The sequence below is a fragment of the Phaenicophaeus curvirostris genome, chromosome 11, assembly GCF_032191515.1.
Source record: "Phaenicophaeus curvirostris isolate KB17595 chromosome 11, BPBGC_Pcur_1.0, whole genome shotgun sequence".
Taxonomy (NCBI): Eukaryota; Metazoa; Chordata; class Aves; order Cuculiformes; family Cuculidae; genus Phaenicophaeus; species Phaenicophaeus curvirostris.
Genome location: NC_091402.1, coordinates 15,425,628 through 15,441,229, shown reverse-complemented (window position 1 = coordinate 15,441,229; position 15,602 = coordinate 15,425,628). Strand labels below are relative to the sequence as shown.

At 48.6% G+C, this 15,602-nt stretch overlaps 1 protein-coding gene across 3 annotated transcripts in view; it reads left to right on the top strand.

Moving 5' to 3' along the window:
* PLXNB1 (plexin B1) overlaps positions 1–15,401 on the top strand; it is a 62,796-nt gene extending 47,395 nt beyond the window's left edge. For all 3 annotated transcript variants that reach the window (XM_069866309.1, XM_069866310.1, XM_069866311.1), the window contains 20 exons: positions 586–762; positions 961–1,129; positions 2,267–2,509; positions 3,164–3,340; positions 3,686–3,834; positions 4,220–4,320; positions 5,158–5,375; positions 5,562–5,740; positions 6,472–6,538; positions 7,110–7,256; positions 7,741–7,918; positions 8,745–8,848; positions 8,966–9,050; positions 9,790–9,956; positions 11,006–11,166; positions 11,403–11,550; positions 12,251–12,315; positions 12,406–12,481; positions 12,862–12,936; positions 13,510–15,401. In XM_069866309.1, coding sequence (XP_069722410.1) covers positions 586–762; positions 961–1,129; positions 2,267–2,509; positions 3,164–3,340; positions 3,686–3,834; positions 4,220–4,320; positions 5,158–5,375; positions 5,562–5,740; positions 6,472–6,538; positions 7,110–7,256; positions 7,741–7,918; positions 8,745–8,848; positions 8,966–9,050; positions 9,790–9,956; positions 11,006–11,166; positions 11,403–11,550; positions 12,251–12,315; positions 12,406–12,481; positions 12,862–12,936; positions 13,510–13,614 — 2,791 coding nt within the window. In that variant the 3' untranslated portion in view covers positions 13,615–15,401. The remainder of the gene's footprint in view (positions 1–585; positions 763–960; positions 1,130–2,266; positions 2,510–3,163; positions 3,341–3,685; positions 3,835–4,219; positions 4,321–5,157; positions 5,376–5,561; positions 5,741–6,471; positions 6,539–7,109; positions 7,257–7,740; positions 7,919–8,744; positions 8,849–8,965; positions 9,051–9,789; positions 9,957–11,005; positions 11,167–11,402; positions 11,551–12,250; positions 12,316–12,405; positions 12,482–12,861; positions 12,937–13,509) is intronic.
* The last annotated feature ends 201 nt before the right edge of the window (positions 15,402–15,602 follow it).

The following is a 15,602-nucleotide window of genomic DNA, read 5'->3' as shown; positions in this document are numbered from 1 at the left end:
TGGCTGTGTAACTGCCCCGAGTCCTTCCCAGAGCCCTGCAGGCTGTGATGCTGCCTGGCTCAGCCCGTAACACAGGTGGTGGGACCTCTGCTCTCCTCTGCGTTCCAGGAGATCCTTCCCTTGAGGGTCATTGCAGTAACCTCGACCATCTTCCTGCCCATGTTCCCTTGGATGTGAACAGTGCCACGTGGCCTCTGTTCTGCATGACTCTATCCCATCCCTACAGCTCTGCTTTTGCTGATGGGGAACTGCAGTTGGCTCCTGCAGACTAACGCTAAGAGCTGCTTTTTTTTTTCTTGCATCCTGGGACACGTACACTCGACAGCACTGCTGGTGGGAAGGTTCACATGCCTTGGTAGCGTGTTTCCAGTCTTCTCAATCTGGACAGTGGCTGTACCTGCTCTTTGTCCACATGATGCTCACTGACAACTGCCACGTTCATTACTTACATAAGGCACAAGACCTTTCAGCATTAAATTTAGGAGAATACCAGCAGACTGTCTGCAAAGAGCAAGGTGTGGTACTATAAAATCCATCTCTGCAGTGGCTGTGTTAATCCCTTGTTCTCTCTTCTGTCTCTCCAAGCCTCTCTGAGATGACGGAGGATCAGTTGGCATGCCAGACGAGTCCCAGCAACGTGTCCACAGAACTTCCAGTCACTATCAAATATGGGAACCAAGAGCGGAGACTGGAAGGATCCCTCTTCAGATATACTCTGGATCCAAACATCACTTTTGCAGAGCCACCTAAAAGCTTCCTCAGGTAGAAAGACTGAGTGCACCTTCCGCAGTGCTGTGTGCTGAGGCAGGTACTACAGCACCAGTGGCATCTGCTTGTTGAGTTGCAGTTCAGAATAAAGCCAGGGTTCCAGGAGTGAGCATAAGCAGAAGGGTGGGAGCACGGGCAAGACAGAACTAATGAAATAGTGGGTGAGTAAGATCAGCTACTTTTCTCTTTCAGTGGAGGGAGAGTGCTTAGAGTTCATGGATACAACTTGGACGTTGTACAGAAACCAAAGATCCGCGTTACAGTTTCTCCATCTGAACGCCGGCGCCGAGGACTGGGACGATGGCGCAGGATCATCCCAGACACGGAGTGCCCCGAGGGCGCTCTGTGCAGCATCCAGCAGGTAGCAAGGCAAAGGAGCAAAGGCAAGGGTGCATAAGGGCTGATGCCTGGAGAGGTGGACTTTCTCTCCCTAGGGCTTTTTCATCCACTTGCTGTTATCTGCTTGGATTGTACCAACAGCCTTGGCCGAGTGGAACTGTTCTCTGCTAGGCTGAGAGATTATGCACTTTCACAAACATTTCCATGAGTTGTGTCTCTCTCTGATTATAGATGTGCAGGACTTGTGATGCGAGACAGAAACAGTAGGACAGCAGTGTGGAGATAAAGAAATCCACAGTTGGGCCAGAGAGCTTGTGGGGCTCAGCACGTCCATACTCCAGACTCTCCCTTTTGCATAATTCAGACCATGTTTATAGTCCCTGGGCAATCTTTCACTGTGAAATACAAAAGCAGGCAGAGTTCAGTGAAATTATCAGTGTCACCAACATTTTCTGTGCCCCTGCTGCCAGCGTCCAGGCATGGGTCACTACAGAGGTATTGATGTGGTCATTGAGGTCACAGAGCATGCATCAAAATTTGCAGAGGTAGAGGGAGGGTATTTGGGAGCCAAAGTACAAGAAGAATTTGCGTTATTAGTGTAAACAATGGAGGGCTTCGTGTACAGAAATTGGGGGATATGCTGCTGGTGCACATGCATCATTCATCGCTGGGTTTACCCATGTTCTTAGGAAGGTGTTTGTGGCTGCAGAGGAGAAAAAGAAATTACTCTCATACTTTTACCAAATGTGTAAAACTTGCCCAACCGGACAAAGAAATGCTTCTTTCAAAGAAGCTTTCAGTCTAGGAAATCAGCCTTGCATTTAAGATCTTTGGTCCTGTTCTGTCAGAGCAGGGAGATCTAAAGCTGATGCCTCTCCAGAATTCGCTGCAGGGGGAATGCCAGAGCCGATTCCCACTGCTAAGATGTAGGTATTTGCAACAAAACCAGTGCTATGAAATCGTTCTTTAGAGGAATGCAGGGATTTCCTCAGATATTGGATTTTTTTCCTGTACAATTAGGCAGAGTTCCTCTGGCGTTGCTCCAGATGAGAGGAATGCAGACTGGCCCCAGATAGCTCAGGGCTGGGAAGTACGGCAGAGCTACCAGAGAAGCATTAGTGTTTCACTACTGACACTTTTTCCCCCCTTTCATATTTAGTTTGAAGAACCATGTCTTGTTAACTCCTCCTATCTGATCCTGTGCAAAACTCCAGCCATTAACCTACTGCTGCGGAGTGTCCATATCAAACTGGAATTTATTCTGGATAATCTGAGCTTTGATTTCAACTCATTGCATCCCATGCCCTTCTCTTACGAAGTCAACCCCATCCTAAAACCACTGAATGCTGAAGACCCTGCCAAACCATATCGTCACAAGCCTGGAAGCGTCATCTCTGTGGAGGTAACACAAAAACTAGCTGGAAGTAATATTCTTGTACGAGAAGGTTGATATACCAGCCTGTCAGGATACCCTGACAGAGCTCTGGGCAAAAAAAATAAATGAAAAAAAAAATGCTGCTGCAGGATTCAGCTTGGAAAGCGTTACAACATAAAAATATAATTAACATCAATCAGTGTGGGTTTATTAAAATAAAAGGTCTTAATCCCCAAAAGTTAAAGCAGATTTGTCTAGCCAGTAAGAGCGGTAGCATAGATGTGTTACACCTTTGAAAGACATTGATTGACTCACCTGAGCGTGTGGGTTAACTGACATGAGATTACTTTTTCAAATATATACACGTTGTATGTGCAAACACACAGAGCAAAAAGTCGAGCTTAGTCGTGCTGTGGCTGAAGAGCCTTAGGAAGACAGGCTATTTATAACCATACTTATGCAGCATGGTACAGGTCCTAAAGCTATAATCTAAATCGTATGCAAGTGCATTTTTTAGCTTACAAAATGAACTTATGCAGCCAATTTAGATGCAAGCGTAGTTGGGGAAGAAAAAAGGCTGCTTTCATCCTATCTTGTTGGTCTACTCCATCTTCTCTGGAGCCATGGAAATGCAGAGTTGTTATTTTCCCGGTTTGATGTGCCGTTCCACACCTGTTCCAGGGTGAAAATCTAGATCTGGCTATTTCCAAGGATGAAGTTATGGCTATGATTGGGGAAGGAATCTGTGTGGTGAAGACACTAACAAGGAATCATCTCTACTGTGAGCCTCCTTCTGAGCAGCCAGCTCCGCGGCACCGCACAAAGCGGGAGGGCACGGACGTGCTCCCAGAGTTCACGGTAGGGAATTAGTATCACAAGAAACCCTGTTGTTTATTCAAGCCCAAACAACAAGTAGTGGTGGAGTCAGGGAGTGGGATGGCAAGTGGAGGAAAGGCAAGAGCCCCGGTGAGGCACAGGGGAGGTGTGAGGGCAGCACAGAGCTGCTCTTATTCTCAGTGCTGCTCTTATGTGCCAAACATTACCTGAAGGCACGTGGCATAGCTGGATTCAGGAGTTGTGCTGTGGGACAGCTTTGCTAGAGACCTGTATGCCACCTGTACCTATTCTGATTCTGAGGAAGCCCTGTGGCTTTGTATTTCATGGCTGCTCTGCACTTACATCATGCCACGTGCGTTCTTACAGGTACAGATGGGAAACTTGAACTTCCTCCTGGGCCGAGTGCAGTACGACACAGAGAGCCAGCTCACCTTCCCGCTGGAGGCACAGATTGGTTTGGGTGTCGGTGCATCTTTTGTAGCGCTGATTGTTCTGGCCATCGTCTTCATATACAGGTAGGAAACTCTGGCATTGTCTGAGGTCTTTAAGTTCCTCTTCAACATTATTCAGTGGATGTGGCAGTGTGTCTATCTTGAGCCTAAACAAGGTTCCAGTTTTCTTAATTTTGTGCCAAATTCTTAGCCCTTGTTGGCATTGGATGTGTGAGACATTCCTCCTGCTGGTCACAGCCTGCACTGTGGTTCATTCAGAGCCTGCACTTAATGGGTGCTCCAAGAGACGATCTAGTTTACAGAACGCTGCTTGGTAACCTACAAAGATGATATTCAGTAGAAATCACATCAACACCAATTCCTCTGGAGTCTTTGGCAGCAACACAACCATTGGCAAGGACAGTTGCTGGGCTAGGGCTACCAGGAACAATTCTACTTCTTATTGCAGGAGGAAGAGCAAACAGGCTCTGAGAGATTACAAGAAAGTTCAAATCCAGCTAGAAAATCTGGAAACAAGTGTTCGAGACAGATGCAAAAAGGAATTCACAGGTCAGTCGTTGAGCCCCTTGTTTCTTGCAGCTTTAGGGAAGCTTGAAGAACCACTCTCAAACCTACCTCTCTTTCCATTCCTGCATGCTTGTTTGGGTAACTCAGAGCAGGCAACAACTTTATCCTGTGCAAGTGTATTGAAACATATAGCCGAATTCTTCCATTTTTATTTCTTCTCTTTGATTCAGAGCACAGTGATCTATACAGACTCCTCTAATTCTTCAGTTCATCCTCCAGGCTCAGATGGAGAGCTAAGGGTCACGAGGGCACACTTGGAGAGATCTTAAGGACAGCTAACCCAGTCTTTGTTTAGGGCAAGAAAGGCAATCTGTGTAAGGCAATTGCACCCTGTGTTCTGGGCCCATAAACCTTGTACTTAGCTGCTTGCAGCAGTGAGCCCTTGCGTGGGAGACCTGGGGCTCTGAAACTGTGCAGGTGACTCAGACTGTAATCTCCAGCTAACGTGGGAAGCAGTGAGGAGCCAGAGATCTCTAATACTCTGTCTCTAATGTTGGTAATGCTTGTAAGCACAGATCTGTACTGAATGGTGGCTTCTTCTTTACCAAACTGGAAGCCCTGACTGTAAATGAGAAGAATCACCAACTTCACCTTTTGGTTCCTCCCCAGTGCTGGAAGCTTCCTCATATGATTTCTCCCAATGCCTCATCTAGTTTTAAATATGCTAGCAATGGGACCCCAACGTGCCCCTTCCTCACAGGAAACATCTGTCTTCCTCAGCCCCATCCTGCTGTCCCTGGTTCCTGTACTCACCTCGTGCTCTGCACCATCAGTTGTGTGATCATGCAGCCAACCTCGTGTGCATTTCCTTTCCTTTAGACCTGATGACTGAGATGATGGACCTCACAAGTGACCTTGTGGGCACAGGAATCCCCTTCTTGGACTACAAGTCCTATGCAGAGCGCATTTTCTTCCCGGGCCACCGTGAGTCACCACTGCAAAGGGATCTGGACATCCCTGAGTGCCGGCGGCAAACTGTGGAGCAGGGCTTGGTCCAGCTCTCCAACCTGCTCAACAGCAAGCTCTTCCTCACCAAGGTAAAGTCCCTCTCTCTGCTGGTATCAGGGCCGTGTCACTGGCAGCTGGTGGTGGCAAGTGGGCAGTGTCTCTTGAAGTTAATTCCTGAGTAGCTCCCTGCAGTACCGCGTTTTCCAGGAGTTGGTAGCTGTGACTGCCTTGTTTTCAGCAGATTCACACACTGGTTTATCTCTCTTCCCCCACAGTTCATCCACACTCTAGAAATCCAGCGCACTTTCTCTCCGAGAGACCGGGCTTATGTGGCATCATTGCTCACTGTGTCACTGCATGGGAAGCTGGAGTACTTCACTGACATCCTGAAAACACTCCTGAATGACCTTGTGGAGCAGTACGTGGCCAAGAACCCCAAGCTGATGCTGCGGAGGTAAGATACCCATGGTCCTCACTGCTAGCTACCCCAGAGGACAGAGCTTTTCTGTCCAGCTGGCAAGCTCTAAAACTCCTGTGAACAGGATACTATCATGGCTTGAACTGCAGCTGTAAGACCAATGTGTGTCCAGACAGCATGCATCGAATGGAGGAAGCAGTAACAATGATACCAGTCTCTCCAGTCAGCAATTGGCAGAAAATATAGCAGGGAAGCTGTAAAAGAGTAGGAAGCTGGAGTTGCCCACTCCATGTTCCTCCTCTTTTGAAGGTGCTGTACATTGACTCTCTCCTTGTGCTCAGGTACTAGGGCTCTGCCAAGTCTGCTGATCTCTTGGAGGTCCCTGGGCATAGTCATGCCATGTTTGAGGCTAAACTGACATATTTCCTGTGTTTCAATCCTCATTAGCCTCCTGTCAGGTCCGTCCTTCTGATCTGAACAAATTTCCATTGTTTGAGACCTCCCAGAGGCTTTCCTCTGCTGCCTGCTTGCTTATCTCTCCGCTTCTGTAATTTGGTGCCTCCTTCAGGCTGAAAAGTGCCTCAGAGAAGTAGTATCAAAAGCATTAACCTTACTGGTCTCTAAATTCCTTTCCCCCCACCCCCATCCCTTGGCGATCCTGTACAATCATTTAGTGTGCTTTTTTTCACAAGGGAAGTGATCTTTATCTCCAAATTCCTAATTGCTCTGCACCATATTCCTGTGACCAACCTCACGCTCTCTTTCAGGACAGAAACAGTGGTAGAGAAGCTGTTAACCAACTGGATGTCCATCTGCCTATACACATTTGTGAGGGTGAGCTCTTTGTCCTTTTGTGGTGCAGAGGGGCCAGAGGAGGGGAGACAGCCACAGCTTCGCTTTGTGCCTCCCTTGTAGCTGAAATAGTGCCAGAGTAATCCTGTATTTCAGCGTGGGGAATGAGAGAGCTGAGCTGTTCGCTGGGCACAGGGATGCTTACATTGGTGTTAATAACACTCATTGTTTCCAGGATATCTTGCCAGATGACAGAGTGTTCAGTGTAGCTCCTTTATCTTGAGACACACTGGCCATAGGCTGGTCTCTGCGTGAGGAGGACAGATTCTGATGTAATTTCTTTCCTGGAGAGGGGGTGGTAGGGGGAGTCTCTCAGATTAGTGGCACAGGGGCAGAGCAACACCTTGGTCTTGTTCGCCCAGCCTGTAGCTGGGCTGTGCACTTTCCCTGGGCACGGAGCAGGAGCTGTCAGCAGAAGCTCTTCGCCGGCTATGGCTTAGCTACTGTATCCTCAGTGCTGTTCCTCCTCTACTTGGCTTTCCAAGCCATTGGGCTCTGCTGGGAGGAGCAAGCTGAATTTCTCACAGGTGAAATTCTTTCCTTTCTGTGCCAGGATTCTGTTGGGGAGCCCCTTTACATGCTGTTCCGAGGAATCAAGCACCAGGTGGACAAAGGGCCAGTTGACTGGGTAACAGGGAAAGCCAAATATACCCTGAATGACAACCGCCTCTTGAGAGAGGACCTGGAGTACCGGACTCTGGTAAGTATCAAAGCTCTTGTTCCTTCTTGGGTCTCCAGTGTGACAGGGCTGAATGACTCTGTTTCTACTGTTGAGGCAGAAATGCAGCATCCTGCCACTGTCCCCTGGGAGCCAGGTTTGTCCCTGCAGCACAACTCCATAGACAAGAGCTCTGCTAAATCAGGCACTTTGACCTAGCCTGATAGGATCCTCCAGCCTCTACCACAGTCATCTGATGTATTTGCTGTGTTCTCTGCCTAGAAGTAAGGGGGTGAAATTGCTGATGGCACATTGAAGACCCTCCCCTCCTGTTGAACTGGTTCCCAGCTCTTGACACAAGACTGAGAACAGGGTGTTTAACATCTGTGATGTTATCTCTTCTGAAACTCTTCCAGTGAAAGGACTAGCAGCTGTTAACTTGCCTCAATGCCAGCCATCAAACTGTAAATGCGTAGGATGTAATCTTATCAGCTGAGTAGCTGTGACCTTTTCTTTTCTTCCCCAGACCTTAAATGCTCTGACGCAAGCAGGAGTTGCTCCAGGAGGGGCAGAGGACTCCCAGGGCATTTCTGCAAAAGTGCTAGACTGTGACACCATAACGCAGGTGAAGGAGAAGATCCTAGATCAGATCTATAAAGGGACGCCTTACTGTCACCGACCAGACCCAGACACCCTGGACCTCGGTGAGCAGAACTCCTCTGTGCCAAAACTCAGTGCAGAGCGGAGAGGTGGTTATCTGCGTGCAGCACCTCGGCGTGTGTGACACTTGTCACTCTCTGCTGAGTGTGCAGTCACTGACCAAGGATCTTGCACTCTGGCTGGATCCAGCGGGGCATGCTGCAGGCAAGAGTCTAACAGCGAAAGCAGAGGAAAGAAGCAGCTGGGTCCAGCCCTTTCCATTTCATGGTGTTCTTTACCAGACTTGGACCATAGCGATGGTCCAAGGAAAAAAACAGGAAAAAAAAAAAGCATGAAAACACGTAGGAGCAGAGGACAGTTTGAGCACAGAGATGCTATAGACAGACAGGCTCTTCCTGCCACTGAAGTGAGTGGCAGCAGCTCAGTTATGTCTGTCAGGCAAGACTTTTGCCCACAGTGTAGCTTTTATATTAGAGGGAAACCACTCCATTTTCCATCTTCTTTATTCATTGGCTGTTGCTGAATAGTAGTGACACTTATAGATGAGCAGGTACTGGGGGAACAGTAGCTAATAAGCACTACAGGTGCATTTTTGTGGTTTGAATCACCTGGTTGGAGTCACAATCTCACAGAATTCGTAGGAACTTGGTGGGTGGAACCTGGGAGGCCATGAGGCTGCCTGTTCCTCTGCTCAGAGGCTGCCCTGTGACTGCAAGACTCAGCGTTGTCAGAGGCACTTGCTCAGGTTATGTTGTCTGTGAAACAGCGTGGGTAAAGGCTGATGAGGATTAATGGATGTCAACAGCAGACTTCAGAGATGCCTTGAATTAACAGTTTATCTTTTCATTTTCTGTGCTCTAACGGCTGTAGAGTGGAGATCGGGGCTGGCAGGTCATCTGATACTGTCCGATGAGGATGTGACATCTGTTGTTCAAGGAACTTGGAAACGCCTGAATACTCTTCAACATTACAAGGTCAGTGATGGTGTTTTCTAGTAAAGGTATAGTCTGTTTTGGTCTACAAGCACTTGCCTGTTGTGCTGATGAGGAACATGCCATTTATTCAGAATGCTGATTTTTGCTTGTTTGCAGGTGCCTGATGGAGCAACAGTAGCACTGGTCCCACGCCTGACCAAGCACATCCATAGGGAGAATCAGGACTACATCCCAGGAGAGAGTGAGTTTGATGTCCTTGTTCTCATAAAATGATTTTATAGCACTTGCTATAAAAGCAAGTCTATTGGGGACAAGTCTATTGCTGTTGCCCCAGGCTTATGTTGCTGTAGAAGGTTGATACGTGATTTGGACCCTCATAGGATTGTTAGGAAATTGAAAGCTTGGGCAGGTGAGATGAGGGAAGAGTAAAGGAGTGCAAGAGCAGGGGAAAGCCAGTCTGGGCATGAAAATGCAGGAGAAGGACAATTCTCTGGTTCTGACACTCCAGAGCTAAGCGCAGTCTGCCACTTGTAGGGATCTACATACCCTTAGGTGCTGAGCATGGGCTGAGGGTGGTGATGGGACACCAGGCAGTTCCCTTGCTGCCTGGCAGAGCAAACAGCTCCATGGATACTTCTGTGGCTGAGGGACAATAGTCACTGGCTGCAGCTTTATGGGTTCAAAATGGGCATGGAAAAAAGCCTTTTTCAGCACAAGGGTAGTGCGGTCCTGGAACAGACCATTGGGGTGGTGGGAGATCTCAGTCTGGAGAAGTTTCCACAGTCTTGAAGGTTTTGGGTTGACAAAGGCAACCTGCTGTAGTGATAGTAACAGTTGTGCTCTGTGCAGGAGGCTCTACAGAGGCCTCCAGAGGTTCCTTCCCATTTGCATTTCTATCATGCTGTGAAACCTTGCTTCATTGGGGCCAAGCTGTACTGTGAGAGTACTGACACTCATCTGTAAACGATTGCTTGTTTTAGAAACACCAATGCTAGAGGATGCAGATGAGGGTGGGATCAAACTTTGGCACCTGGTAAAACCGACGGAAGAGCCAGAGCTACCCAAGCATCGGCGTGGAAGCTTAAGAGATCGGGAGCGAGCCAAGGCAATCCCAGAGATCTATCTGACACGTCTACTCTCAATGAAGGTGAGAAGAAGCACAGATTGTGTGCTGGTTGGGATCTTGGCTTCCTTCGTGTCCCCCTGCAGACTGCTGGGTTGAAGAGATCCTTTGCCTGGGTTCATGCACATGCCCATTGTTTCCCCTCCACCCCCAGCACTGCAGTGTCAGACTTCTACTCCTACTCTTGGGTTAAGTTTTGCAGAGACTCTGGAAGAGTGAGAAATGATTTTATCCCTGTGTCCACCCCATGTTTGTCTTTGTGTGTCCCATAAAAAAAAAAAAAAAAGCAGGTACCCTGTGCTTTGCAGCAGAGTCCACCGGGCAGCAGTGTCTGCTAGGCTGCCATGTCTGCTCACCTTCCATTTCACCCAGGGCCAAGAACACAGGACTGACTTTTTACCTGCTGCAGGGAGATGATGCTAATAGTACATACCAGCCATGTACAAATTCAGCTTCAGTCATAAGTCAGGCATAGCACCTGCTCAGATTGTCCCTTTTGCTTTATTCCAGTGTCATTGTTAAAAAATTGATCCAGGAACTTCTCCCTCTACTCTGTTCTCAAGGAGGGATCAGCTTTTGGCATCCAGGTTTCCCAGTAGTGCCCTGCTTACAGTAGCCCCGTTCCTCAAGGAACAACCCAGGCACTTTGCCAGGCACTGCCTGGCGTTCTTCCCACGTTTACTGAACTTCCTCTTGCTGCTGAGCAAACCCCTTCTCCTTGTTCCCACCCGGCTGAATACACCTGCTGGCAGCCAGCAGTTCCCCTCTCCTAGGCAGTCTCTACAGCTCAGGGCCATTCCAGCATGTCGCAAGCCCCCTCCCCTGTAGCAATCCCCTGTACCTGCAGAGGCTCTGAGTACATCTGACTCCCCTCCATGTTTTGCTTTGTTCATGAGCTTCTCCACAGCCTCTTCCAGAAATTTCTTGGTCCTCCTTTCTCCTTTGCTGCTGCTGCTGCCTGCAGTGGAGGCGAGGCTGCTGAGCAGAAGAGGGGTAACCTCTCATCTGTGTGAGGCTTGGCCTTTCCACTGTCCTCTACCCGTGTTGACTCTGTCCTGCTTTCTTCTCCACAGGGCACTCTGCAGAAGTTTGTGGATGACTTGTTTCAGGTGATCCTCAGTACCAACCGCCCTGTCCCTCTGGCAGTCAAATACTTCTTTGATCTGTTGGATGAGCAGGCGACGCACTACGGGATCGCAGACCCTGAGACCATCCATATCTGGAAAACAAACAGGTATGGTGTTCCCATGGGTCCTGGAGGAGGAACTACTAAGCTGTCTGGAGCTGATCACTTGCAAAGTGACAGCCACCTTTGCCTGCTGAGGAGGAGCAAAATGGGAGTGCGAGGCAGCAGAACGTGGTGTGAAAAGCGGGTTTTGCTGGGAGGGCGAAGCTGGGAGATGCAGCAATGGGCAGAATATCTTTCAGCATCTCTGCTGATACCCTGTTGCGCTGCTCTTTTCTCTGCAGCCTGCCCCTGCGGTTCTGGATCAACATCATCAAGAATCCCCAGTTTGTTTTTGATGTGCAGACGTCGGATAACGTAGATGCTGTGCTCCTGGTGATTGCGCAGACCTTCATGGACTCCTGTACAATAGCTGACCATAAGTTAGGGCGGGTGAGTACAGAGGGAGAGAGGAGCATGGTTGGCACAGACAGCTGAGCAGTGCTGCCCCAGGAAGGCAGTAATACCTACGTAGAGCTGTTGGGATGCCACGCCTGCTCCTTGTTCCCTGTGCCACTGCAGAGATAACGCAGTGAGGGCTCCTGGGAAGAGAGGAGGAAGGAGACAGTTTTGTTTAGCGTACAAAAGAAGTCATTGAGGGGTACACTTTATTTACAGCTTAACAGCTACTTGAGGGACAGAAATAAACTCTAGCTGGCTGTGGCAGACAGTGTAAGTCACAGGATGCATCTTAAAAGATTCAGGTTGGTCATTGGAAAACATCACCACTGCCTGCCCCGTGCTGAGGGTGCAGCAGCCCAGTACGGGTCAACAGCAATGGGGTGGGTAGAGATCTCTGGAGGATTTCAGGAATCAGCTATGCAAAGCCATAGTCAGTGTGATCTCATGCTGGTGACCACCCAGCTCCAGGCTGGGCTGGACATCCCTTCTCCAACACATCTCATGGCTCCTCAGACTGCATTACTAGAAGGGAACCCAGTGTTTGAAGTGCCTTTCCATGCTGAGGACAAATGTTCCTGATCCTGAATGACTGACAGAGGATAGCGGTGCTGGTGTTACCTGTTAAGGTCAGCCCAGGCACGATAAAGGATTGTGGGGTTTTTGTAATCAATTCTGGTTTTGGATGTTCAAGGACTCTCCGATCAATAAGCTGCTCTATGCCCGGGACATTCCTCGCTACAAGCAGATGGTGGAAAGGTACGTAATGAGTGTGTGGAGTCATAGTTTAAGCAGTGACAGGGAGGATAGGAGAAACAATACACTAATGGCCTGTGTACTGCTGTGCAGGTATTATGCAGACATTCGTCAGACCATCTCTGCCAGTGACCAGGAGATGAACTCTGCCCTGGCTGAGCTGTCACGGGTAAATAAAACTATTTCTTTCAGAAGTCACCCCGGCCCCTCCCCTGTGCGTCTGAAAGAAAGTTAGTAATGTGAAGATGAGCTGTTCCAGCTGAGTGTGCAGTGCTGCTCAGACTGACCCTTCCCAGGGGCTGCCCTGTTTTGTGGCACCACAAGGATGGTGAGGGTCTGCCCAGCTAGCACTGAAGAGAAAAGTGTGGTCAAGGACGCAGGGCAAGAAGTACGTGTGGGGTTTTTTCCCTCCCTAGGGACTACTGGTGAATTGCCTTTCCTGTTGCTTTGTGCAACAGTCACAGTTCCTAATGAGTTGTGAGGATGCAGAATTTAGATGAACAATTGTTAGGTGTCTTATGGTTTTCTCTAACTTCCTTTCTTATTCAGAATTACTCAGGTGACCTCAATTCCCTGGTGGCTCTACATGAATTATACAAATACATCAATAAGTACTACGACCAGGTGAGTGTGTGTTTCCAAGAGGTAAGAAAATGTCCTTCTCCTTTTACCATCCCACCAAAAAAACTCTGAAAATTAATAATTAAGAGCAGCCAGACTATTACAATCCTGTGTATTGTTTCCTTGGCGGGCATAACTTCCATGCCATAAGTTGCCTTTATTCTTATCAAAGAGGGAGGGAGGAAATCATAAAAAAGAGCTTATCTCTAACTTGGAGGCTGTTTGGACTTTGTATACACTTGTCTGGGGGTTTTTTGGGTTTTTTTTTGGATTTTTTTTATTCCAGTATCCAAATACTCTACTTAAAAGTGAAGTGCAGTTAGTTCAGATTCATTTACCAAAGGTACCATTTTCAAGTGAGAAGTTTAGCATTCTTTTTGCACTGTGAAGTTCATAAGTTATTAGAACAAATCTAGAATACTTATTTTGTTATTAATTTGAGATTAATTACTATACATACTCTACTCTTGAGTACACTGGATTCCAGGTTGGGTCTCTCCACTGTGCCTGGAGTTGAGCTGGTTGACTGTGTTGTGTACTGGAGAAAGGCTGCCAGTGAGCTCTGTCTCGTTGCAGATCATTACTGCTTTGGAAGAAGACCCAACGGCACAGAAGATGCAGCTCGGCTACAGACTTCAACAGATTGCAGCAGCTGTGGAGAATAAAGTCACAGATTTGTGACAAGCGCAGACAGACTGCTCTCCCCTGGCTGAATGGGGACAGTGCTCATCCTACCTATACACAGGGTGTCCTGCTGCCATCGGAACCAGGCTCTCCAAGGAACCTGCGGGTGACATGAATGGGGATGGCCAAGGCAGTACAAAGTACAAGCGTCCTTGCATCTCAGAGAATATTTTTTTACAGTTTTTTTCTTTATAAAAGCAAAACAACACAAAACCACCCAAACTTTGGTTTTCCTCTGGCAGTCAGGGGGACCGCACAGGTCCTTCCTACAGATATTACATGAATGTGCCAAGTTTCCAAACAACGTTGTTTGAAGAGCCAGGTGACAGCACTGAGCACCGTATCTGTGGAGTCCTCGGCCTTGCATGGACACCCTTTCCAATGCTGGGAGACTTCCCAGCTGCAGCTGCTCGCTTGAGCAGGGGTTTAGGAAGCTTTCCCCAGGCTGACGGCCGGGTTAACCTCTGTCCTGGGCTAGCGAGCACTCCTGCAGTATCCTACCTGAGAAACTGCTTGCAGCAATGTCTCCTCCAGCTTTGGATATAGAAGGAGAGCGTCCGATGGTGAAGGTCTCTTGCTCCCTAATGTTCTGGTCTCGGACAGCTTGTATGTGACACCTGCTTGGATGTAACGTGTTCACCAGCATGCACGCTTGCCCAGGGCCTACTGTAAATGGACAGCACCCCCTCACCCTTTCCCTCAGGACAAATTCAGCATGTGAGAGTCGCTTCTGACTCGCCTCAGTCTCCACTGACCCAGCTTGGGATCAGTCTTCCTGGTTCCTTGTGGTCAGAGGTTGCCCTGCTCTTTGGAAAAGCACAACGACTGCCTTGTGCCACTTCCCTTTCCTCCAGTGTCTGGCTGTTCTGCTGCTCTGAACTGGACTTGTAAATACCTTCCGAAAGTTAATGTATTTAAATGCTAAAGGAGAATGTTTAATGTTGTGGCTTTGAGACAAAGCTTTTCTTGGAGAAGCATCTCTGTGCACTTCTACTGACAAACGTCTGTCAGCACTGGAGCAAAGTTTTCTCCACTGCTTTGTCTGCAGGGATAACTCGTAGATGTCTCCATTTTTGTAACAGCAGTTTGTTTTTCTCCACAGCTCAGTTCCAGGCTTAGCTGTGTGTCTTTCTGTTAGGCTTGCCTTACACCTTACTCACAGTTTCACTTCCCAGACTCTCCTGTCGTGGCACATAGAAGGGTTATTTGGCGAGCTGTGAACTCAAGGAAGCCGTGAAGCACAACTGTGTTGTTCCCAAGGAGCACCAGGTGTCCTGCAAACAGGAATGATTCATGCAAGGAAGGAGAGGCTGGAACAGGCACAAGCACAGTTAGTTCCCCGCTGTTCCTGGGCAGCTCCTCGCTGCTGCCTCCTGGAGAGCGCTTGGGATGGTTCCTGTGCCCTGTGAGCAGAGTCCTCTGTCCTTCTAGGAGCAAATCCCTATTTATAAGGGTGCCCTACTTGTTCTTGCCCCCTGCTGCTTATTCCAGGCTGATGTCCTGCGTGCCTGGGGCAGGTTGACCGGTCTGACTTCTCTGTCACTTCTCTGAGGTGGTGATTGTGTGGGCCAGGAGGGGCTAGAGCTAAACAGGGCAGGATCCTCTCCCTACCTCTCTTTACATTGCAAATAGCAGTAATTCCAGCCCTGTGGCTTTGTGTGAGTGCTGCACAATTGCAAGACTGTTCTCTGAGCAATATAACAACAATCTAACACTGGCCTTTCTTGCTACAAAGCCAGCTCTCTCCTGTCACTCCCTGTCAGCAGTATTTCCAGGTACGCTATGTGCCAGCATCCCTGTGCGATTTCTGGCTCCTCTCCTGCTGTATGAAGGGAGCAGGTGAGCTGGCCAGGTGCTTCCAGGCAGAGACGGGGGGCACAGTTTGCCTCTCTTCCCCCTGGTCTTACTCCTGCCTCCTAAAACTTATAGGAACTTAGCATCTCTAAAACCTCTGTCTTGGTCAAATCTGATTAAATTGGCCCCCA